Source organism: Hylobates moloch, unplaced genomic scaffold (genome assembly GCF_009828535.3).
Source record: "Hylobates moloch isolate HMO894 unplaced genomic scaffold, HMol_V3 SCAFFOLD_6, whole genome shotgun sequence".
Lineage (NCBI taxonomy): Eukaryota > Metazoa > Chordata > Mammalia > Primates > Hylobatidae > Hylobates > Hylobates moloch.
The window spans coordinates 97206033-97233532 of record NW_026652281.1 but is presented as its reverse complement, the minus strand read 5'-3'; the positions used below and the strand labels follow the sequence as shown (position 1 = coordinate 97233532).

At 33.8% G+C, this 27500-nt stretch overlaps 1 protein-coding gene across 3 annotated transcripts in view; it reads left to right on the top strand.

Moving 5' to 3' along the window:
- CDH8 (cadherin 8) overlaps positions 1-27500 on the top strand; it is a 378275-nt gene that overhangs the window by 297227 nt on the left and 53548 nt on the right. For all 3 annotated transcript variants that reach the window (XM_032157533.2, XM_058441060.1, XM_032157532.2), the window contains exons 9-10: positions 1674-1795; positions 14893-15010. In XM_032157533.2, the coding sequence (XP_032013424.1) occupies positions 1674-1795; positions 14893-15010 (240 nt within the window). The remainder of the gene's footprint in view (positions 1-1673; positions 1796-14892; positions 15011-27500) is intronic.

Sequence of the window (27500 nt, the reverse complement as noted above, 5' to 3'; positions counted from 1 at the left end):
TTTGAATGTGTGTCCAATACTGTATAAGACACTTTTAATTTTTTCTCACATGACATTTATAATAATTCTAAAACCAAAGTGTTAAATTTCTGAGTTTCATTTTTTTTAGGAAAAAATTGAGTTTAAATTACTTGCTCAGAGTCACACAAGTAGTAGAAGGAAAAGCTGGGTCTCCAAATGTGCATGTTTAACACAAAATGCTATGCTCCTTTTTACTCTCCAAGAACTGCTATTTAGCTAATGGTCAGGCTGGAAAATGGAAGTAAATATTTAAAAATATAACCATACCTTACTCAAATTATAAACTTCATAGAGTTTTGTTGAATAGATAAAGGATAAAATACGAGTTCCTTGTCTTAGAGTCATATATTAAACTTCTATTTAGATTCTTCCTTCTATCAAAACTAGGAAAGTGCGTGTTTCCTTGATTTTTGGGAAGTGAAGTCAAGTTCCATTAATTCCTCGGGATTGTATTCAGCCACTTGTAGTTAACCAAATTAGAATATTGGCACTCAACTAAATTCAAATCTTGTGGCAGAGCCAGCAGGGCAAACCAACTGTAAATCTGTAGCATAACTATAGCTATTTGGTGTATACTTTAGGAATACTTTTATCTTTAACCAAAAAAAAAAAATGAGTATTTTAGAGCTCCAAATGTAATCAATTGTCAAAAAGAGGAGTTTGATATATCAAATGCAAGTCTGTTTATTCATATTCAAAGCCAAACATTTTTTCCCCTCTTGGCTTGCTTATAAATATTCAGTGCCGCAGAAACACAAATAAATAATTGGCCATCTCCAATGCATTCTGTGTAATTTATAACAGATCAAAAGATTATTACATGGTACAGTCAAAGTCAAACTATATGCCATTTATTGCAAGTGAAAACTGTAACATGGCCCAAGTCAGCAATGTATTAATAGACTAGATCTCCTTCTGTGTGTATGTGCGCATACATAACTTAAAAAAATAAGGATTTAGGGATTAAAGATTATGTATTGAGTTCTCTGCTATTGGAATTGACCTGGAAAGATTAGAAGATTATTATTCGTTTACACTGATAAAAATCCTCATGAAAATGACAATATTAAAATCACTTGGGATCATCTTATCCAAAAATATTCCAGGGTCAATTTTAATGAAAAATGCGATTCATAAAATATATGATATTTCATCTTTAATCTTACCTCTTTTATCATTGTTAAGGACCACTTCTCAACAAGTGATTTGTTTCTGGCCTTTTGCTAGGTTTTAAGTGTTCATCTCTATTATACAGCCAGTCAAGTGAGTAAGAGCTTAAAATGGGTTGTGTTCTACTCAAGAAAAAAAGAGATACATTTTTGTTGTATACAACATTTTTCTTTTAAAGAATGGATCCCTTATCAATAAAATAAAGCTTGCTTTATCAAAGAAACCTCTTTTAATTTATTCAGAAATGGTCTTTATCAAGCTCTAAACTCCAGCAAATGGTGTTTGAAATAACAATTTATGCTTTTTTTAAAGCAGTCAAGCACTTGCTATTTTTCTTATTTGGTCAGACTTTATAATCACCATGTTGAAAACATCCTAATTAAGGGAAGTTGGAAACAGACACACATGCTTTCAAGAGAAAGTTGAGTTGCACGTTAAAATGAAATACCCTCAATGCTGATGTTATTTTTTCCTTCCCATAGGGAACCACAGTCAGATATCAAGAGTACCTGTTGCTATTAAAGTGCTGGATGTCAATGACAACGCCCCTGAATTCGCATCCGAATATGAGGCATTTTTATGTGAAAATGGAAAACCTGGCCAAGTAAATATCTCCATGTTGTTAATGCTGAATATGTTTGTATACAACTGTCTCATATTTGATTAACCTGCATTATATTGTGCATTTGCATCATTTATGATCTGCAAAGTCTCAGGCAAGAAACACATCCAAATGGGAACAGAGAGGGAATTTTTTTTCTCCATCAGATGTTATTTCTCTTCCTACTTATGACCAAATTGGCTCCTAAAGTGGAACAACCTGCTGTGCCACAAACCCAGAGCCAAATCACTGTCTTAAAATATCTTGGGATATGGTGATAGCAGGAGATGTCTTAGAGTGATGGGGGCTGAATTTTTACTTTCAAATGACAAGAAGCAAGGTAAAACCTCATGGAGAGGAGACATTTGTTTCACAGCAAACATATGAATAACAAATAATAGTGAAACCCAAGAAGACCAGTGGTTTATAGAAAATTGTAGGAAGTGAATATCAAAATCTGTAAATATGTATATATATTTAGATAAACATAAGATGAACAACACGTTTTAGATGTGTATATTAGTGGAACATTTTTTGTGCCTCATATAGCATAGATGGGACAATGAAAACAGAAAAAAAAAACAAAGAGTGAGAGAGGGAGAAGAAAAGGGCGAGGGAGAGGGAATCGGAATGGGAGTGGGAGGAAGGGAGGGAGGGAGAGAGAAAAAGAGGGAAGAAGAAAGGGAGGAAAATAGTTAAACAAGCAAGATGAACAGAAACAAATATCTGCTATACTCTGAATGTCAAAATGGAAATAGCCTATGTAAAGTTCTGCAAAACCATAAATGTAATAGATTTACTTTAACAAGGTACCAAAGTACTGTATGTTTAAGCAATTTATCATTTTTCAACTTCCTAATTTATTTCTGGATGGTGACATTTTAATTTAAATAAACAGCAGCTGACAGTATGACACTGGAGTTGTTAATCCAACTATTCTTGTGCCTCATGTGGGTGTTAGGAATTAAACTTACTATTTGCTAAGCAGCTTACCTGACAAGAGTCAGGTTTTTTTCCCCCTGAAGAAAGGACTAGCACTGTAGCTGTATGCTTTCTTATAAGTGATCAATTTGTTACCCTCCTATAAAACAGTGGACATTTCTCCATAGACTACTGTCATGTATCTGGAGGATTAGCATTGTTTCCATCTACCAGAATAAGACACCCCCCCCCCACACACACACACACGCACACACGTTAAAGCTAAAATTCTAATGATAAAACTGATTACTTTTAAACATCTAGCCATGTTCTTATCAAAGCATTCAGCTTTAGTAGAGATGTATGTTTATTTTTATAATATTCTAACATTAGCTTAAATGTTTCCTAATTTTATCATGTGGCATTACCCCCTATCAATCACACGTTTTGAGCATCTTCATTTGTGATCCTTTGAGAAGGGCGTGTGTATGTTTTTATATATACACATATATCAATACATATCATTTACCTAAATTGGTAGATTGAGTTGTCAGAGAGAGTTTGATCAAAATATGGCAGGTTGTTTCAAGGATATGGTTGTTGTGTGGACCAGATCATTGCTGAGATAATGTAGCCAAATCACAGACTGGTAAGCTAGACTTTTTCAATCACATAGAGTCTGTAAAATACTTCAGAATTTAAATAAAACTCTATTGCTCATGCAAAACTCATCATGTAAGTTCAAGGAGTCAATGACATTGATATTTCAAAAACTCAACATTGGCTTCACTTGTGTTATTGACAAGCATGCTTCTTCGATCTCTGCGAATTTGTAGGTTTGCCCTGTGGATTTTGACTGTTTTCAAAGTTTTAATGATTTCTCAGCCGTTCTTCTTAACTTCAGAAAAAAATGCATTGTTTTCTCATCTTTCCTATGCAAAACCAAAATAAAAAATTGATTCTTTGTTTTATGATTTTTGCAAATCACAATGAATGACTCTTTCTCTGAAGAAACGGTTATGTTGTATGTATGTGTGCTACACCATCTTATCCTCTAATGATCTGTTTAGGCATATTTATTAGAGTTCATTAGTTACATGAAAGGATCAGATCTTTGATGACTTAGCAACATTTTTGGACATATGGCTGACTGTTTGATGTACCTGCTGTTGTTGAAACAAATTTCTTGAACTCTTTGAATCCTTTGTGTTAGTCAGAATTCAGGTTTTATTTCTTACATCACTTCTAGGTCACTTTTAATGCTCAATGATCTAATTTTTATATTTAACATTTACCAAAATTTGTATTTGTTATTCACACAAGTGTTTACTTATAGAAGTTCACCAAAGATATACTTTCAATCATTTCTCATAATACCACACAAAAGACTGACTCACTATGGAACTAAAATATTCCTTAGCAGATGATCACATGCTCATGAAAAATAAATGTCAAAAAACCGAATGAGCCATTAACTTCATAGCTTTCTCAATATTTTTAAACAATTTATGTCTGCTTTACAACAGCCTCAGAAAAACTGCAGGTGACATTCAAATGTCTTGTTTGGCTGGAAGATGTGGATTTAAGGCTAAACTCAGGGGATCAGCTTCCTGGGAGATGGTGTAGCTGGAAATTATTAGCAATAATCAAGGAAGGATAAGCCATTAAAAAAAAATCCAGGCTGTATAAACTGTCTGGACCAAAAGGGCCTATGTACAGAGGTTTTCAAAACAGCTCACAAAATGAAAATGAGTATCAACATAAGCATAGAGAATTCTATTGTGCTTTATATTTTTTCCACTGAATTGAACTCATCTAAACACAGTCAGAATGAAAAAAAAGAAGAAAAAGAGGGAGGTCACTTTCTCTTGTCTAGGCAGTTATCTCCAGTTCATGATACATCTGAGCTAAAATAGGTCTAGATTCAATTTGAAAGTAGAATTGGAAATCATATCTGCTCCTTCCACCTTCTCATGATTCTGAAGTTAAAGGTGACATTCCCTTGAATTTGTATTCTCAAAAGTGTAACCACAACCTCAACAGGGAGTAATCGTTCACAGTCCATTACACAAAATCCATCTGAATCACGTTTGATTAGAATCCTTTTAAATAATATCTCTGTTACATAATTAAATATTATATATGTTAACATTGCTAATTATCTATATATTTTTTAAAAATCTGATAGTTTCAGGTAATTTGTTTTAAGTCAAAAGACTTAAGATGGTATACATCTTTAGACTCTAATTCAGTGGTGATATAGTCTAATTCAGACATGATATAGTCATTTGCAGATTATTTGGCTCCCAGTTTAACAGGAAGGTTAAACAGGATATTCTCCACTTACTCCTCTCTAATGTCCATGGCAAAAATGGGAATGTGTGTTGAGGATTCCAAAATCAGAAAGCCAGAAATATGTCTGACAGTTTGTGTGTCTGATAGGGTGGTGGGTTTCTGTCAGTCAGTAGATACTTACTGAGCACCAACTATGTTCTAGGACTGGGCTAGATACTGAAAATGTAGTAGTATACCACACACCCCAAATCAGTCTTTTTTTTACCTTCATGGAATTTTCTCTCTGGCGAACATTTAACTAAAATTATAAATGATAGAATTGCAGAAAATGTTTCAAATCTTCTGGACAGGTGGGATGCTGAAGGGAGATGGGGAAATGGAGCTATCTCAATGAAAAGACCTCTTAATATAGGACAAGTTTCACCAGAGACAGAAAACATCTATCAAGTACTGAAAAGGAGACAGCTGGGGATAAACCAGATTCTTTCTGAAGAGAATGGTAATCTGGCTGGACGAGTGGAGGAACAGGTAACAAATGTGGAGAAACCAGTATCTTCCTTCAATATACTTGACAACCTCACACTCAGAACCAAACACGAAGGAAAAATATAGAACTCCAGTGACCAATGTTGGCCAGAGGACCTTCCATAACTGTGTTCTAACTCTTATCTCCTTAGTAGGATCTTTCTTGGATTTTATTTCAGATATTAACGTCTTGGTTACCATATACAGAATTAGGGTGACTTTCTCTGGATGATCTATCAGTGCAGGGACTGAATTGAATATTTTCTTCTGAGGCATGAAGCAAGGTGTTTCGTTCAGTCTCAGAAAATATTCATTGTTTGAGAGGTGACAGGCAGTTTCAGTTATTCTTCAGGAAAGAATTTCTGTAACTATAAATAAACCTAGTGGAGTATAATTTGAACTTCATCACTATCATACAAGTTGCTGTTTGGTGTCAAGTAATTATATCTGAGTTAAAAAAGAGAAACAAAAATATTTTGGTTTCTCTTCTTTAATCTCATCTTTCTGTCTCTGACCAATATAAATAGAAATATAAAGTTTGTTTATTATGGGGCTATCAAAGTTCAAATAAAAAGATAGTCACTTATACTTCTGGATGATATGTAATCTAGCCAATGCTTGACACATAACATATATTCACAAAATCTTGGAATCATGGCTCTAAATAATTTCGTTCAGCAATGACAGATACTTTAAAAAGTAATTTCCTAGATATTATCATGGAAACACTTGTTCCACTCACAAACACACAGTATGCATGCTAACCTCTTCAGATGAAAAATTCCTCATTTATTTATTGGACAATATTTATTGCCTATCTACAAGATGCTAATTGTTGTAATACAATCTGAAGAAGCAATGTGAAAGGGTCAAAAATTATTTTTTCTTATGAATTTAGTGAAGAAGAGATTTTATGAAAAGAATAGAATGAACAAAATAATTTAAAATTTTTAAAACTGGTTTGAAATAAATATTCAAGCAACTAGACAGAGAGGAACAAAGAACAAAGAAAACTCAGGGATCTACTTTATGTAGTATTGTCAAATAAAGTTACTTTTTAAATGAGTGTTGTTTATGGTGAAACTGGAAAAAATGAGAAAGAGCTGGGCATGAAGACAGTCTTCTAGCCAACAGAATAGGCATGTGCAAATATTCTGAATGGACAATGACCTCAGTTTGTTAGAAGAGTGGAAGATACCCGTGACTAGCATGTAATAAGCAAAAATGAGATTGAACATAAAGAGTTTTATGCTTGAATAAAATACACACATGCACACACATGATTAAGCAGGAAGCACATTTAGGAAGCTGTAACTGCAAAAGATAATGGTAGCCAGGTCTAAGGTGGTGGCTATGGAGATGCAAGTAATTGAGAAAGCTGATTGCTTACACAAGTGAAAAAGGTACACACACATCTAACATATAATCAACTTTCCTGCTCTAGGAGCTTGGTATTAGCAACTACATATTATAGATATAAAAGCTGAGGCTGAAAAAGACTATGAGTCTTACTTAAGATTTACCATGAAAAGTGGCAAAAATGAATTTTAAAGTCTGCTCTTAAAAGTGCCAAAGTCCCTGAAATTTCTAGGATGTCGCAATGCTCTCCAAGGAAGCAGAACTTTGAAATACTATGTCTGTGTGACACACCTCTTACAAAATCATGAGAATAAGAGTCTGATCCAGAGTGAGCATTTTTTTCAAAAGAAAACAATACATTCCTGTGACCAATGACATTCTTACTCAAAAGCATTTCATGAAACCTTAAATGAAAAGAAATAAAGCTTAATAAGAGAAGCAAAGATAATTATCCCTTGATAAACACTAGTAATGAATAGGTTTGATACTTTATTTTTTTTATCTAGTTTCTGTGAGTCTTTTTCTAATAACTGTGAAACAATAAAATGAAATTACGGCACTTTATAACACTCATGAAATAATAAATACAGGAGATTTAATTTTAGCTTTCCTGCCAGCAGGCATCTTTCATAATCTATCTGCATACACAAGAGGGAGACAGGATTGATTTTAAAACAGATGAAATTGATAGCCTCCACAAAATGCATAAAATACTACTTTTACTTTATTTTGGGTGGAGTAAGGAGATGGTAAATTAATGGAATTCATAAAACAACATTTAAAGAAACCACATGTAGCAAAACACATTTCAAGAGAGTCATTAAAAAAAGTATGACTTTTGGAGCACAAGTTTGACAGAAAAGCAAAGCAAAGTGAATATATATTGGAGGGTTTGGAGCTTGAACAATCTAAATGTGAGATCAGATCTTTCCTGTTTACTAGTTTTGTGATGCTGAGCCATAATCTCTGTTAGTTTAAACCCTAAGATCTTCAGAATAACTAGATAGATATAGATATATAGATACACAAATACATGCTAAATAAATACTTGCAATTTTCAGTGATATTTATTTGAACCAGTCTTGTGGTCTACAAAGCAAAATATACTTTATTTCTATTATATTTGTTGGGCTTTATTGTTATTGTTATATGTTTATGAGGTGGCTTAAAGCAACACACTATACATGATTCCTAAATGGGTCAACATAAGAGACAAATCTATTGCTCTAATATTGGAATAACTATTCCTGTGATAATTTACAAGTACTGTATTTGTCAAGGGTGAAAGAAGGATCCATACTTCGCTCTTCCCCATGGAAATCTGTGGGTTAAATTTTTTTTAAAAAAGTTAACTGGAATCATCATATAGAAACACATTCTACCTAAAGCTTTCAAAGTTTTACTTGCAGTTCTATATGTATTGACTGGGACTCTTGCATGGTTATAAATTTCACGTTTTATTCTGGCCCCTAATTTAATTGAGATTGATTATCTACAGAGAAAATGGTGTAAAAGATTGTTTAACATCTCGGGCTATTACAGACTGTTATATTTTTATTGTATTTTCAACCTACAGAATACTGGATAAGAATTTAGGATGGGAGCCAGGTAGGAAACCTGAATACACTTGTTTCCATTTGTTCATAAAAGCCATGATGATGAGCAGATTTTTTAAAGAAAGTCAAATTGACTCTAGGTAGTAAGAGATTTTAAGCCTAGGCTTTGTGTTTGTGACGTAAATTGGATACAATCTGGTACCAGAGGAACTGAGATAATACTGTGAAGACAGAGAAGCTAATGGTAACATTGCTGTAACCATTAAGCTATGTAGACACACACTTTAACACAGAGGCTGAGAAAGTCTTCCAATCTTTTAAAGACTCAAATGGAGTTTTAGAGGATAGCATTATTCAAAGTGAGTTTTTCATAGAAACTTGTGCGGTCGCATGCCACTATATGATGTGGTTTGGTGTGTGTGTGTGTGTGTGTGTGTTACTAATAAGATTGGGAGACATTAAATTAGACAAAATTAAACATGATCTTCTGTTTGTTTTGTTTTACTACAAGTTTCTCTTGCATTTAGAAATACATATGAATCCCCAAGGAAATTATATGGTATCTCGAGTTTGCCAGGGATAGTTGGCTATAAAATCTTTCAAATTTCTTTCAGAGAAAATTTGTGGGAGATGTGACCCAGTTGGAAAAATCTTGCCCTGGGAGGATAAACAATGGAACGTATTTTCAATGTAGGAATTACTGTTTATAATCTTAAGGAGGTATCAGGAGATATTCCCACAAAGCAATAGAGTAATGGTGAAGAAGAGTAAGATTGAAAAGGAGCTGATTCTTCTAAGCTATGTGGAAAACTGTGAATTTTATCCTACTAAAATGAAAATGAACTATAGATTTTTAAATCAGGGTAAGAGATGGAGTGGTTTGTATTTAATATTGATAATTTCAGTAGCATACAAAGTACACATCAGATATACAGAGTCCACCAAAAGAATGCAAGAGGCAGAAGAAACTGGAAAATCCAGACTTTGTATAGACACACTTTTCTGGAATCCTAGCGTTGAATTGGTTTACTTCAATTTAGTTTCAATAAAGGTAAAGTGAATGAAATACCCAACGCTGAAAAGAATGTTGGAAATTCTACAATGCATTTATGAAGGCAGAGTCCCAAATTCTACCCAGAGGACTGAGGACTTCATTTAGTGTGTCAATAAGATTAGAACCTCATCTACTTCCTCCTGCTATATTTCCTGTAGGTCAGAACTGCAAGCTACATGCTCTGAATAGCCACCTAATAAATTTTAAGGCAAGGATGTTTCAGGCCAAAAAAAAAAAAAAATGGTGAGCTCACTAAACATGTTGAATGGGTAGGGAATAAAAATCTTGGTAGCGACTGGAGTGCCATGAAAATTATCAAAAATATCCAGACAATATATTTTTATTAGATGTGAACTGTGAATGTATTTGTACTACATTATACGGTTTTGTATTGTGTAGATTTTGATAAAATTTCTTAATTACCTGTATTCCCCCCTTTCAATTAATCATCATTGTTATGACTTGATTTGTCTTGCATGCCTAATTTCTATTTTTAAGCACCCTTCTTTAAGGCTCTTAATGTGTTTTGTTTTGTTTTATTCAGTTATGGACATCATTGATAATTTGATAAAAGCTATGACCTTTCCCCTCATAAATGCACATACGTAAATAATTTCATACTGTTTCATTTTCAAGTTGAGGAATGACAGCCATATAAAGCTCATTCATGGAGCATTCCTTTCTTTCCCAAGTTGAAAACTACTCTAAGAGATAGATGTTAATATTTCAGGAAAGTTAATATGATCATCAGAAATAAAGTGGCAATAATAATAGAATTAATAGAAAGCCAAATATTAGGCTGTTCCTTCTTCGTCGACCGTGACTTCCCTTCCTTTCCTTCACCTCCTTTCTATCACCTTACAATTCATATCATTATAGAAGGATTTAGAGAAAAGGTAAACTATGTTTTACCTGAGAAAGTGACAGTGTGGTTCAGTTGAAGATACCAGGCTGTTTATTATTGCTGGATCTTCCTAGAGATAGACATATATTCGAGAAGCCTTGGAAAACATTCCAAAAGTTACAACAGAATAGAGTTTTCTCACCTTGTCCATACATAGAAAGAACTATTTCAATTAAATGTTCACTTGGGTCTGCATTTTACTGGTCAGTATCAGTCAAGGACCTTCAGACTGCTAAAGCAAAGCAAGCAAGGATGGGTGGGTCATGCTTACACACACTCCAAAATATTGAAGGTCTAAGCCCCAATTTAATAGAAATACACATATAGAAATTATAAATATCTACAAGGTTTTGAGGATGCCTGACATATTGGGGACAATGGATGCAGAGAATTTGTAACTAGGCTTATCTGGGATCAGACATTTTATACGCACACACACACACACATGCATGTGCATACACACATGTATGTGCGTATATATACATATGTAATGTATACTTTATATAATTTGAATATATATAATATATTGGATATATCACAGTGCTAAGTTTCTTAATATTTACCTTTCAAGGTATTGTGAGGATAAATGATGATGCAAAAATGTACCTGCCATCGCTTATTTATTATTCATCGATTACTTCATTTAGCCAATAGTTATTAAATAGTTGCCATGTGCCACATGTTATTCTAATAGCAGTGAGGGGGAAATCTCATATATGATTACTCCTGACACGTAAGGTCATATTGGTAAATAATATCTACAGGAACTCACAGAAGAGGTTCTAATAGATCCTATGATAACAGCTATGCTTGTTAACAGATCAGATCATCAAAAATGTATTTCTTTGCTGACTGCTTGACCTTTCAAAAGTTAATAATGGCAGTGATATTCTGCTACTATAAAATATTTTTGAGTTAATGTAAAATAGTCCAAAATAAAGTTTAATATACTCTGTTAAAAACAATCTAATTTAGATTTAGAATTTTTGATAAACAATGAAAGATTTTTAAGGATCAGAATTATACTATAGCACACAATTGTTTTCTAGTTTCATGTCTTAGAATGTTTATTTAATTTCAAATCTGTAGTCTCAAGAAATAGAACAGAGTCTTCTCCTCTCAAAATCCAAGCATGATTCCGGAATTCTTTTCTTATCCCAACATCCCAGATATGCTTTGTTTTCTCTAATAAAGACATATATTTTGCTTTCAGCTTTCCTTAAAATTGAAAATATTTCAACAATAAATTATGAAACATTAGATTTTTCAGTTGCATACTAACTTTATTAGTAGAAGGGAAAATATTTAAGCTTAACATTAGATGCATATTTCTAAGAATTTGTGACTGCTCCAGAAATTTTTATATTATTCCCATGAAATGAAATTACTTGAAAAAATCAGCTGTGGTCATGGTAGCTCATAGTGGACCCTACGTGGTCTCCAGTTGCCGTCTACTTGGTATGTCAATACAACCTGCCTCTGTGGAGGTACACTTCTTTGAACAAATTGTTCTTTTTCTTTTACTGTTTAAAGCTAAGTGCATTCAAAAGTTATTTCATCAGTGAAAACTTTAGCCTCATTAGTATGGGTATCTTAATGCATTTTAATGGTATAAAGTCCTTCAAGTGACCTACTTGACATCTACTTTTAGATAAAATGCCAAAGCAGGAGCTATCTATATTGAAGTGTCAAATGTGGTTTAACCAAAAATCTTCATCATAACCAGTTTATGGGATATTTGGAAGAAAATGTAATAATTCACCCATTCAGCCACCTTCTCCCCAACATATAATGCACTGAGCTTCACATGAGCTTGACAATATAAAGCCTCTTAATGAATTATGAGGAGAGAACTATGAACATGAATCTTTTCCATTGGCTCAAAACAGTCGTTCTCATACTTGTGTGTACACCAGAATTGCCCAGAAGGCTGTTTGAAATACAGATTGCTGAGTTATAATCTGAGACTTTTTAGTCAGTAGTTCTAGTGGCTCAATAAATTTCTTATCTAATGAGTTCCTGGCTAAAATAAATGGTGGAAAAATGTATTAAATTTTGGTGTCATGTTTAGACCAAACTTCTGAGATGTGATGTGGCAGGTGTTTATGCTTCTTTGCTACAGGTAAGCTATATCATTGTATCTTTTGTTTTGGCCATGATGGCTTAGCTGACCAAATGACTGTCCTGTAGCTGCAACAGCAGGTATGAGCCATTTTCATGCAGATTACTTGAAAATAGTATGAATGGTATTAATTATGGGAGCTTTATCCACTAAGTGTACTGTAGGAAAGCATTTAATTATGACTGATCTCTGCTCGAGAAAACCAAGACCTCTTCTCTTCATTTGCCCTTATTCTTCATATGCCCTCACACACTTCAGGAGTTACATCTTCAATGGTTGCACCTGGGGCTAGAAGTCCTATAGAGAGAAGTCTGGGTAAATGGAGAAGGAGCTGCTACATTTGCTCACAAGCAATGTTTTTCCCTCTCTTCTTTATAATTGCCTGAAAGAAGGCTCTTGTCAAAGATAGTCATTCCCTTGACTTTTTAACATGAAAACCCAGCACAGCTGTTCTGAGGTGAAGTGGTCAACTCATACGTTACTGTTAAATATTTTTACTTGCAGGCTGTCCAAAGGAGTTATCCATGTTTCAAATCTAGACCCCTTGTACTTTAACTCATGTTGATTTTTATGAAACAAGTACCCTACAGCCTCTCTCTACACTTAAATGTCAAGGCAAATATGCTATGTGTTTAGGTACAGTAAATATAATTGCATTCTCCTTTAATCTGATCATGTTGGATCATTGAGTAACAGAGTTTTTATATTTATAAAAGATTTATTGAAGTGCCAGGTCATCAATAAATAGCAATGGCCCTAATAAATACAATAATAATAATGATAGATGACTAAAATTTTATTGAACATTGACTAGAAACAAGAAACTGTCAAAAGATTTATATGAATTTAAATCCATAATCAAAACACACCTATGAGAAAAGATGGTCTTTGCATTTGTATTTCTGCCATACAAGAAATTGAAGTTTCAGAGACTTAAGTAACTCCTTCACTGTCACACAATGAGCCACAAATAGAGCTGTGACTTTTATCTTATCTGGGAAGCTTAACTCCAGAGTCCTTTCTCTTGATGACTATCTCACTGACTTAACCATGAGTTATATTTTAAATTATTTTATGTTATTTTGCCACTCAAGCTAAGAATAATTATAATTATTTATAAGACATTATAACCAGACAAAAAAGTCCTTAACAAAAATCAAACACTCACAAAGTAAGATTATGTTCCATTTTAAAAAGGGAGACCTAGAAATTTAAAAAAGTATTTTATTTTTGCCTCAAGTAAATTGAATGAATTTCCTGTCATATAACATGTGTTTGATATAATGCAAAGCCCCATAGCTGCTAAAAGTTCTGAAATTGTGGTTCTTACACTTGAGTGGTAAGTTAGAAAGCAAAGATGACCCCTTCTCAAAACGAATTGATTTTTTTCTCTTTAATAACATTTCAAAGTTCAATGGGACATAATTGTTCACACAGACACAATAGCATTGACATCATTATTATATCCTTGAAATATCATAAACCTGAGAACATTTCACTGTTAACTACTTTTTATGATAAATCTATTATCACAATAGGAGTATACATTCCTACATTAGCTCTTGTCCAACTTGTCACATTGAACTAGCAATATCACAGAATCATAAATACAAATTATTAAGATAATTATCTGACATCCTAAGAAACAACTTTAGCATTAAGTTAATGTAGCTTTACAAATGAAACAAGCACATTCAATAAGCACCGATTCCAAGTACCTCTATCTATCCAAACATTTCTCTGCACTGTGGTAATTCTAATCCCTATAATTTATTCATCTCAGGATACACTCCAAAGCATTGTTTGCATGTGTTATCCACTAGCTTTAAAAAACAGTATTCATTATTGGGAAGGAACAGAAGCAACTCATCAGACAGGTTTGTTGCAGTGATGTTTGTGCTGAGGAACACTATATGGCAAACATTTATAACCTGATGAGTACAAGAGTTGTGAGGATTCAAGATTTAAGCCATTTACCTCAAAGATCCTCCCAAGAACCACACTACAATCACTGTAACAATTCCAAATCTCATTCTAGATGCCCGTAAATACTCAAATTGGAAAGAAACCTGTAATTGCCCAGTGGATATTTCAAATACACTTAACTTTGCTATTTCAAGCCACAGACACCAAATGGACACAAAGGTAATGCTCTTAATTTTCATCAACTTATCAAAGCTGAGGTTTTAAAGTAATGGATTATTCTCCTTATTCTTGGCACAAACCATCCATGACAATTTAGAAAGCTGAAAAAGAGTCTTTGAGCCAAAGTATCAGACCACAAAAAGAATGTCACTAAGCTTTTACCGATGGTAGGAGCCTCTGAAATCATCAGAAATGCTGACGTCAAGTTTTATGTTTCAGGTCATTCAAACAGTTAGCGCCATGGACAAAGATGAACCCAAAAACGGACATTATTTCTTATACAGTCTCCTTCCAGAAATGGTCAACAATCCGAATTTCACCATCAAGAAAAATGAAGGTAAATATATTAGCTTTGTGAAACAGAGTACAATATAAATTGAAAAATACGATGCAATTTCGTAACATAACTGAAAATATCATTAAAATAATTTTTTTTCACCCATGAGCACTTGAAATTCAGCTTAACAGCATAATGGCATGGTAATTATCTTACTTCCTATTTTCAATATTTAAACAATAGATAAGAACTTTGTTAATGTAAAAAGTTAATTTTTTTCCCAGGAAATACCTCAATCACCTTACTTTAAAAAATGAAGAGTAAAATTTAACCCCTATGAAAGCTTCCAGGTATTTTGAGATTCTAAGATATCCCTAAGAGGGGGAATTGGCTTACACTTTGCAGTTGTTAAGTTTTAATTGAATGTTTACCACGTCTTTAGGGAAAGCTACTCTAATTTTGCCTGGTTTGTGGGTACACATTAAAGGTATTTGTTCTAAGCTTGTACCAACTTTAACAATAACAATTTGTTCAGAAAATCCTTTTTGAAGGACATTTCTTATCCGTATTATTTTGGAGCTAATATGAACTGATTTATTGTTAAGTCTCACTCACTGAGCACATTTAATCCATTTCATTAGATTTTCTGAGGACCAACCTTGGATTACTGTTTTCTTTACCTATACTATTTATTATATATGAAAGCCATAGATTATTGTTTAAAGTCTATCTGATTTGAAAATTTTTGTTTCCTAAGCTGCTATATATTAAAAAAAATTTTTAAACTTGATTTTTGTTCAAATATATTTAAGTCTTAATTGTAGCTGTTTTGGAATGATTAGCAAAATATAAGCAATGTCTCAGGCTCTTTTCTGGCTTTACTACATGTATCTGTTTAGGTCTCTCAATGGTCCGTATACAAGCTATACTCGGAAGAGTAAAATTTGATTCACGATATCTGTTTGTATTGTTTGCAATATTCTATTTAAAGAGGTAGTGAATCTTGATAAAATTTCCTTTATGAAATAAAATAACATTTTATGGCTAAATATATTATGGCCTTGCCTTTTAGCAAAATGCTACATAGTTCTTTGGGGATGCTTTGATGAATGTGGATGAATCACAAGAAGGAAATGACAGTCGTTATATAGATATTACTAATTTAACTTACTTCTGCTATTATAAACACTAAGGAGACAAACCCTTTCTGTCTCCTCAATAATGGAGTATTCATTTGTTAGCCACCCTTGATTAGAAAGTGTAATCCAAGTACATTGTCTTTGTTTATTTATTAACATCACCAATATTTTTTAATGGAAATCATATGAATATTTCTAACACAAAGCCTCGTTAGAAACCCCAAACTGAACTGGAAGTCTGTGTGTAAGTGTGGTCCATGTTTATTCTAATTTTGAACTAGTAAGTATGAGGCATTATTTTTGCATATAAAATGCACAGCATTTAAAATTCTCCATGAAGAAGTAATTTCCCATTCCAAATATTCTGAGGTCCTCAGTGTTTCCTGTAAATTTTGTAATCTCAAGATACACTTGTTGTGCGGCCCTAGGAGGCATCACATAAGGTATTGGGTGAATGGGAAGATATTATTGGGTACCAGGGAAAGTCTGATTTTGACGCATGTTTATTATGCCCTAATATTTTTAAAGAGGAGATTTAATTCGACAATAAATGAATTTTGTGTGTTTTCTTGAAGTTTGGAAGTAGTAGAAAGTAAAAGTTTAAATATTTAGAATACCTCATTCTGCTTCATCACACATTATGATAAACCCTATAATAGAATATTTAATGTCATGTGGATTATCTGTTTTACTTTGAAACTGGAAAATAGAAGTTAAAATTATGATCTGTCTTATAGGTTTTTCATATTAATTTGTTTTGTAAATTTTTTAAAGATGTCAGTTATTATTGAAAAATGACTTGAAACAGAAAGAGTGCTCCATACATCATGACTGCTTATTTTAGACTGTGTTTATTTGTTTTACAAAGAGCGACCATGTAATTTATTTTTTCTACTGGGACATGTTTTAAAGTGAGAGGGGTCGCTGCTTATATTTATGTCTGAAAAACACCATAAACCAAGACTGCCTTATGGAAAGTAGGACTTATGTTCACTGTGATTTTGGATTTAGGATCCAAATATTCAGCATCTCCTTCACAAAATAAATCATGAAACCACAGGTTTGAAATAGATATATAAAGTTTATACTCTTATGTTCCTCTTCCTAGATCAGAAATTCATGAGTTTTGCTTCATAGACCACTACTTACTTGGCACCTGAATAGGTACTGTAAAACAGAAAAAAATGGGCTTGTCTTAATGTGTAGAAACAAAGTAATGAAAAGAAGCTGTAAAAAATGTTGGAGATACATATCTATATATATATAGAGAGAGAGAGAGTGAGAGAGATTTATGATAGATAGGTAGATATCTTGCGTGCCTATTGCCAATTAATTGTTAATGATGAGAGAACACAAAAAACTACCAAAATCAAAATACTGAATATGATTTACTTTAAAATGATGGCATATTCTATGTTGGAAACACGGAGAGATAGAATCAAATGGTATAGCCGTATTTATAGTTATTTTTTTTTCTTCTTGAGATGAATTTTAAAATGGTCAGTATCTGATGCTTTTCCACTGAGAGCAGTATGAGTTACAAGTTCCAGCCTACCAGAAAAATGTTAAAATGTTGAGAGAGCTAATATAATCAAATCTATAGTTGATGAATAAGTTTGTCTCCTATTTAATTTGATCTTTAAGGGAGATGATTTAAGTATTTGGCATTTTCTAAGGAACTTGCCACCATATATTTCAATTCAAAATTATTGTAATTTTTCTTGTCTCTTATATGGATTGGTCCTAATGCAATTTCTATCAATTAACTCACAATAAAAGACAAAATGAGATAGAAATGAGCTCTCTCTTGTCTCCTACACAGTTGAATTATTTCACAAATAATTCTACTAAATATATGAGAATCATATTTCTGCCAGAATAGGAAAGCAACCTTCAATATAAATAAAGGTAGAAGTAAAGGTCAAAAATAAAGTGAACCATTTATACCACATGTTCACACGAAAAAATCAAAGCACCTTGAATATGGTCGACATATTGATTTCTTCATCTTCCAGTTGGCTGAATTTATAAGCACAGAGTTTTGTTGACCACATTTCAGTATTGGCCTCAATTTAACCATGGAAATGGAAAATAGCTAACAATTAAATGTAACAAGAGAGGGAAGAAAAAAAGGGACCTTTTGGAGATCTAAAATATCTTGCTTGCAGGAAATTTGAGGTCTCCAGAAAACTACTCTTCCTCAGCCTGAACACTGTAGGCAAAAAATGTGATTCAAATTGCCAGAGCACCGTCTGGTGAAATGGGAGCCCTCATGGTTTATACTGCAATTTTTAAATCATATGTGTAGAGAAATGAGAGAAAATATAAATCTCTGCTCTCTAAGGAGAGCCTATGGTAAGAAGAGAAACAGACAGTGGACCTGGATTTAATTATAGTTTGGTTATATTTAACCCAGCAGGAGAGCCATAGTACCTTATGATACCAATTTGTTTTTCCTTCTTAATGTCTCCTCATTGACTGAAATATTATTGATAAGAAGCTTACTTTAAATGCATACTTTTGATAATTAATTTGAATAATGTAGATGCTAAATATTACTTTGGAATAAACATGCCTCCTGTTACCTCATTGTCCATAATATAGTTACCTGTATAGATTATAATTTATGCATTGTCTGATGGATTTCTGTCTTAACTGAGTGGCCTAGTTCAAATGGTATACAGTTTATTTATTTTTATCTTCTGGAAGTATCGAATACTCTTACTAATTAAGCAAATCATTTTAAGCCTCAGTTTTCTAATCTGTAACACCAGGGTAAAATACCTGCCTTATAGTTGTGCTGTGATGGATATGTGTGAACTGGGACTTAGACAGCAATTGGCACAATGCCTGACATATAGAAAAACATTCAACAGTAAGTGGGATGAGGTCCCTTTATACGAATTCATTAATTCTTTCTCATGCCATATTGTATCTCCTCTGGGTTATCATTCTCAGCCATGTTTCTTTGAAGCTTTAACTCTTCAGAATTATAAATCTTGTGCAGTAATTTTGAACGTGGCTTCATCAGTAGTTGGGAAAACACTGATCCTCACTAGAATGCATTGCAAAAACATCTGCTTATACAGTAACTGCAATGTATTGCATTCTAAAGGGTATTAAAATAGAAAGACAAAATAAAAAGAAGGAGGAAGAGGATGAAGACCAACTATGAAAGTATTTATCAGCCACAGAAATAGCTGCAGGATTCCTGCATATGGTTTTGAATATGACGACTTTTTTTTTTTTTTTTTAACCTTTCTATAGCTCTATTGCTAAAACGAAACTCAGGTTTCTCCACACAATGGTAGCTTCCAATTGTTGGGATCATTTTCAATTCTAGCATATAAAATTGTTCTAAATTGCCTCCAAACTTCCATCCCTCCCTGCAAACACACATACTCTGTGGGAACCATTTACATAGCTGGAAAATTACAGACAGCCTTCCTTTGCATTTTTGACTACCATCAGCCTATCTCAAACTTCCCTTGTTGCAAAACGAAAATTTGCTGCCTGAAAGTGGAAGTGGATTTTCCTGATTCCCATGCCAGCTAGAGCTTGATGCTCTGTCCTTCCTCTTTTCTCCAGCTGAATCTTTAGGAATACATTTTCTGTATTCAGGATGTAGGTTTCAAGGCAGACAGAGTCATTCTGTCCTCTGCCTTAAGCCAGGTATACCTAGCCAGGCTGGATTGTACTTGAAGGACCTACCTGCTGATATATATAGCAAGGAGGGCCACCTTGCTAAGCCAGTTGTACTTTTTCTGGCCACTTGAGTCTTCCTTAAGTTCTGCTATTACAATAGGCTGCTTTGGAACCAACAGAAGACTTTCCTAAAAGAAACATCTCTTTGCTCAAGTGGCTTTTATAAAAACATCCATACCCTTAGCTAGAGCAGAACCATTATTATTGGGTTTCCCAGGCAAGCATCCCCAAGCAACAGGCAAAAACTGTGTACTTGCATGAGTATGATAGTTAATATCTTAATACATTTCCAATATGATTGTATTGTCTGTTCTGCTCACATAGTAGACTTTTTCAAAGCACAACACACAGCACCAAACGTTGACTGGAAGTGTTTTCCATATAAGCTGTATACTATTACCTATATGAAGCTTGGGACATTTCTTCAATGTTGAGTCATAAAAGGTAGTGCTCAATTTGCATGAGACAGGAGGTGTGACAGATCATAGATACGGAGAACAGCACTGTGCATATATGATCCAAAAGGGCTTCCAGTTCAGTAATTTATAACTTACTGTTTACGCTTCCAGCAATGTGCTGTTGATAAAAAGACATTTATGTTTCATTTTGTCGCCTAAACTGTAATTAAGGGCGATGTGCAAGCTAAGAAAAATAGATAAAACAGGTTTGTGCTTCCAGTTTCTAAGTTGCATATGACTGTACACTTAGTGTCACAAGACAAGGAGGTTTTCTTTGCTTGGGTAGTTTTTGTAAAACTCTTGTTATTTTGTAGTTTTCATATTTTCATTTTCTTTTCAAAATTGTAATTTAAGAGTACCTGCAGAAGTGAACAATTTTCTTTATACATGTTGAAAAACCCGAAATTATTACTCTGGTCAGACCTAGCACTGCTGTGGGTATCTATTTTTCAGCGTATGTTATGGGAGACAATTTAGTTCTGAGATTACTGACCACTAGGATATAATTCAGATATGTAGCATGGATTTTATAGATTTATAGGTGTGGTTGTCAAAATGCTATTCAAAGTTTTGAATTGCATCAGACCTTTTCTGTCAATCTGCTAGCAAACATTTCCAGCCTTTACAGATCTTTCTAATTCTGAAGAAAATAAATTGATACATGCTTAGTTACCTTAAAGATGCCTTTGTGCATAAGAATCTTTCCTCTGAGTACTTTGCTTTCTGAGACTTTTGCCCCAAATCCTTATATAAAATAATAAAGGAAGAATATAAAGAATTACTTAGAAAAAATGTTTTTCATTTAGACAGTCTTGTCCATACCACTTTGTTGTTTGTTTCACTAAATAATAATGTTATTTACTGATTTATCTTTTACTTACAAGTATAAAAATCAGTCTTGGGATTTTGTGGATATTAAACAACCATAACTGTCCTTTGGAAAGCACAACCAAATATTAAAATTGAATGTGGAAACAAAACGATCTGTCAGTCTATGCAAGTTCTTTCTTTTTGAGAAAAGATATTAAATGTAGTTGACAATTATTTCAACTCATTACAGCACAGAAGTTTGCATTTTGCATTAATTTCAGCACTTTATAGATTCAACATTGGGCATACGTGACATTCCATCTGCTGATGTGACCTGAGTAACACCTACCAAGTGCTTCCGATCCCTAAGTTTATTAAAGAAGTAGATCGAGAAGGCAGGAAAATAATTTGGCAACAAAAAAGCAGGCACTCTGCATAGATAAACATGAAAAAAATTGTCTTGGGATGAATTAAGATGAAACGTAAGGGAGAGACACTATGGAACATATAATAGCACAGGCTTTATAGTTAGGAATATTTAGGTTTAGCTCTTCCGATTATGATCTATGGGAACCTGCAAGGTAATTGAATAACCTTGAACATTTGTATGTATAATAATATTTATCCAATGTTTTAAGTAATAAAATATTAAGTAAAAAATTTAAATGGTATTGTACGAAATTTGTTGACTGACAAATTGGAGATAATAAATATTAGTTTCCTTCTCCTCTTCCTCTCTTTCTATAAAATTTAATGAACCTCCTGAATCTCATTTGTTCACCCAATGCAACAAATAAAAATATTAATAAGAAACCTAAATAAGGTATTTGGGAGATGAATAATGATATGCTCTTCCATTTTCCCTTACTCAATGGGCCAATGATTGAACATGTCTGCAAACATTGTCCATGAGTAAAGCACAGGGAAAGGAGGAATGAGAAAGAGAAGTATTTGGGTAACTTAAGTAGTTATTTGAACATAATCATTGTTACAGTAACCTAATCAAAGAATAAAAATGGAGAGTACCTAAAAATTGTTCTTTTTCATTTGGCAGGAGAGAGCATAGAGTTCTTTACATAGTGGCAAATGGAATATTTAAGACCAAATTTTTAAGCCAGGAGCATCTTACTAAATACATAGCTTATGAAAGTCTTGTATGCTAAGTACAGAACTTCATGTGTGCTTAAAAAGCAAAAATCGCCAGGGCAATGAGATTGAATGTCTGTCTTCCTAACTTTATTTTCCATTATTCTCTTCTGTCTTCTGTGCCCGTATACATGCTTTGGTTTAAACATGCCAAGCCAGTTACACTTTTTTTACACCTCTCCCTTCCCCTTTGAAATTCTCATACTCTGCTTTCTCCCTCTTCTATTTAGCCCATTTTAAATCATTAACAATAACTCAGGTATTGGTTCCCCTTATCTATGGGCAAAGCAAGTGGGTGGTTAACTGTTGCTGTAAAGTTTTTCCTCTTTGCTTTTCTCTATAGGACAGTGTGGTAACTGCTAAGGCAAACACATGACTCAAGGAATGTTTTCCCCACTGTCTTCTGAGGTTATTAATAATGGGTAGTATCTTTTTTTCCCTTGTTCATTCATTCAGTACATATTTATTTGGTGTCTATCATGTGCCAGGCACACCATTAAGAATTGGAATTGGAAATAAAACAGTGAATTAAATAGACACAGGTTTTGCCCTTCTATACAGTATATTTTTGTTTTCCTCAGGACTCTGCCTTATAACAATTTGAAATCTTTGAGAGGAAACTATAATTTACAATGAAATGTGATAGAGCAGGGAAATTTACAGGCAAGTCTGAACAATATTATGATTTTGTGGGAATTACCACATAGTCTAACTTCTATACTTTCATAAACAAAGTTTCCGCCTTAACCCAATTTTGTGAACCTGGCCCTACATAAAGAAGTGTAAGATCTTCATGGATTCCATCATTCCTATTCCATCTTTAGGAAGCATTTGTCTGGTCAGAATGGTGATGTACATCCTTAATCATGGACAGCTAATTCTCCCTCTGAGTTTCATATTGGTGTCCTTATTATGCTTGAGCTCAGATGAAGTATGTCGAACCATACTATTTAATGTCTTTACACTAGCAGGGTAAAAGAATGTCAGTGAGCCGTTTCCAAACGCACAGTGATCCATAGACATCACTGTCTTTTGTGATAAAGTACTGGCAGTGAACTGGGGCTGATGATTCCATTTTTCAGGCTTATTGGAAACCATTATACTTTTCATACAAGTTGCATTATGTGAGGTTCATGCCTTTGCCAGCTCCCATGCATGGTTGTTTCAGATACCTGTCAGTTAATGGAGGTTTTAGCTCACTTTCAGTGTACAGTGTTTACTGAGGCCTCCTGGAAACTAGAGAATGCTATTGTTCTGATTTCTGGCCATGACACTGGGTTCATATTCCATCTGTTGCCTATTCTATCTGTTCGCTAATGTACCACCAAAATCAATGTGCTGATGCGCTTTGTTGAGGAAGACAGTAATTGCTGTGCTTGGATCTTTTTGGGTTACTCATTGCCTTTGCTTTCATTCTAGTAGATTGCCTAGTAGAATTCCCTTCCTCTATTGCTCAAGTATATTATCCTCAGCCTTTTGAGGCTGTTTATCTTAGGGTTGTCTGAAAACAAGGTGACACAGTACTGGTATGCTGAGCACAATCATCCTTCTCGGAATTTCATTCTTTTGCTTGGCCAGACAGTCATTGCTAGTTCCATCAGGGTCACACTGTGATTTACTTCTCCCTGGAATTCAGTTTCTTCTCTTACAAAATGAATGGGTTCATGCTAGGGAGCTAAAGGCTCATCTATCCCAACATACTGAGTGTTCAAACATGTGGTATTAGAAGAAATATCACAAACGTTAAAATCAGACAAGTCCCAGGTCCACCAATTAACGGAGAAGTGACTTTGGACAAGGCTTTTAACTTTCTGTAACAGACTCTAAGTGTTTGAAAATGTTGAAACAAAAGCACCGCGACGAATAAATGAAAGAATGTAGGATAAAAGCCAATGGAAGTTACTGTAATTTCTGTGGTACTTTATGTACTTTCTCATTTTTTAACTTTCAAAAATCATGGAAGTGATCTTTACCATAGAAATTACTGTATAAAATATCTTCCATATAAAAATATTGGATAGTATTATTAAAAGATATGCTTCTAAAACATCGTAGCTTTTCTTTCTCAGTATCTTTGGGCAGAATTCTTGACAAATTAAATAATTAAATCATTCTCATAAAATAAAATATCTCAATAAACATATGACAAATGGTCCCAGTAGTTCGTAATTTGGGAATATGTTTCATTTAAGTCTGGAGACAAGGAAATATAAGCATTTTGTAAAGCTATTTATTTGATGCCATTTTGATTTATCAGAGAGATCTTTCAAAATGAGAAAACTTCAGTAAACTTTTGCAGACATGAAACATCACTATGTGTGTGTCAAAGTTAAGGGATACACTAAAATGTAGTTTACTTAAAAGAGAAATAGGGATTGGCCAAAAAAGTTTTTTAAAGACAAGTTTCATGAAATATTTTCTTTAAATACGTAGGCCCTATGATCATAAGACCTTGCTTAATTCTCCAAAAGGAAATTAATGAGACGGTTTTTGGTATTTTGATGTGCTTACATCCTTTGTTGTTGCTTATTTGAGGCTTTTACAAACACACACAAACACTGTTTAATAATGGGACTGGGAAGTATATTGATATTAATACATATAATATATATCAGTAATATGCATGAAAATTTTTTTTTTTTTTTTTTTTTTTGAGACAGAGTCTGTCTCCCAGGCTGGAGTGCAGTGGCACGATCTCGGCTCACTGCAAGCTCGGCGTCCCGGGTTCACGCCATTCTCCTGCCTCAGCCTCCCGAGTAGCTGGGACTACGGGAGCCTGCCACCACGCCCGGCTAGTTTTTTGTGTTTTTAGTACAGACGGGCTTTCACCTTGTTAGCGGAAGTCGTGATCCGCCCGCCTCTGCCTCCCAAAGTGCTGAGATTACAGGCGTGAGCCACCGCGCCTGGCGCACATGAAAATATTTTATCAGTGCATAGTTCAAAATCTTAAGAAATAAAAAGTAACTTTGGCCATGTTTTGATACATATATTGTGAGTCAATGTGAAACTTGCCTTTGTTTTAAATGTTGGTAGGCTAAAGTTGTACAAAGAAAGTTTTAGAATGGGTAAGAGACAATTATCTAAGATTCTCTTTTTTCTCAAAGGAAGAAAATTGAAATATGTTCAGGTAATGAGAAGAAGTTCACATTTTGAGTAGGTAGGGAAGAAAGGACAAGAAAAAACGATCTCCCTATATTAACAGTATTATAAGTTTTCTGTCTTCCTAAAATAAGTATGTATTCTATAATGTATTATATAATTTCCCCAAATAATAATCTAGCTAACGTTACATTCCATAGATACATAATTTCTTGTGAAATAGTTTTTTCAGGAATATGAATTATGTTATAAATTAGGAAGCATGTTTACATATCTATGATTTTATTTGGGAGTTTTGTAATTATTTCAAGACAAATTTATTCTCTATTACTCAGTATTGATTATATATCAAATTGCAAGAAAAATTAATGTCTAAAATTTATTAGGCACCTATTTATTTCACACAACTTATATTACTTCTATCTCTCCATTTATCTCTCTATATAAATATTCAGGGTGACTATTATTATTGCCATGTTTCCAGATGAGAAAATTGAAGTTCAGCTATAGTAAGTGACTTGCCAGGCAAAGAACATGGCTACCAAGCTGCTAAAGCTGCATTTTCCACAGTAGCACACACTGTCTCTTAAATCCTTGCAGTTTATTCCTAGAACATTTGCTCAGTAAGACTGTTCATATTTTATTTTATAACTTTCACAAGCTGTGCTTCCTTTCTACAAACTATAGAAGGTCAGCAACCATCAGCTAAGCATTAGAGAAGATTCTCATAATATTAGTTGTTGTAAAACTGAGTAACATTACAACAGAAAGATAGAAACAATCAAAATGATCTATTTCAGGTATTACAGGTCTAGATCACAACATGATAATTGTACCAACTACTTCATGAACAACAATTATGTATCAATCATTATTTTTGACTTTATGTATCTGACCTTCACAACAGTCTTTGCAAGTCATTACAATGACAATGAGTCATTAAGAAATAAAGTATGACTTATTTTTCTTTTTTTTTTTTTTTTTTTTTGAGTGGGTCTCACTCTGTCGCCGGGTAGAGCGGCCATCTCGGTCAGTCCCTGTCCCGGGCCAGGTTGGTCTAGATCTCCTGACCTCGTGATCCGCCCGCCTCGGCCTCTCAAAGTGCTGAAATTACAGGCGTGAGCCACCGCGCCTGGCCAAGTATGACTTATTTTTCATGCTTAGGAAGACAACAGTGTCTCCTGTATTGGGCTAATAGTCCTGACTCAACCTCGCACAACTTCCCGTTCTAAATTTAACGAAGGTATAGAAAAACATAGAAAATGTTATAGATATAGAAGACATAAAAAATGGAAAGCATAAAAATTAAGACTGACAGTCAACATATGGCCAAAGTGTTGAAGGACTGTCAATTAGTTAAAACATTGAAATATCTAGAATAAAAAATACTAGCAATGACAAGAACAATGGTGCACCCAAAGTAACGTTTTGTGGACATAGAGGAAATCTGCCTGCTGGAAAGTTAGTCAGAAGGCCTGGAGTGGCCCTTTGGTGAAAAAAGTTGCACATCAACCATAAAATTTAAGTAACTAATTCTATATGGATGTCCTTTTGCTCTTCCCATATCTTGCTAATGATTGAAACTCATTGAAATAAATTCAACAAAGATATCTAGTGAATAATACTGGAAATTTGCAAAACTACCATTTAATCCTCATTATTCACATTTATTCTACATTATCCTATTTTAATGATCATGCATAATCACTCAAATGTACACAATGTATTAAGACAAAAAGAACACAGATGATTCATTATTAAACTTTTAAAACAAAAAGTATCTCAAATGCATTAAATGAAAAGGAAAGAAAACATTTAGAAATATTTACTGCTTTCTGGAAATGAGAATTTTGTAGCACTGTGATTCCACATAAGCAATGTTTATATACTTTTTAATAATACGATATGAAATTTAAATGATTTAAAGTTAGGTACACAGAAATACAAGAGCCCTCACCTAGACCAGTGTATATTTCCCTGAATATCTCTGGGGATTTTATGTTCACAGAGAACAAAGTAGGGACTTCAATTGGGACATTAGAACTATACATCAAGGTAGTCTAGTGACCCATTTGCGACTGGGCTAGGTCACTCCTAGTGGCCTGAAATCACAACAGGTCAACACATTGTCTTTACATTTTCTGACCCAAAGCCCAAACTCTGATCTCATTCTTTCGTATTTGATTTATTCTT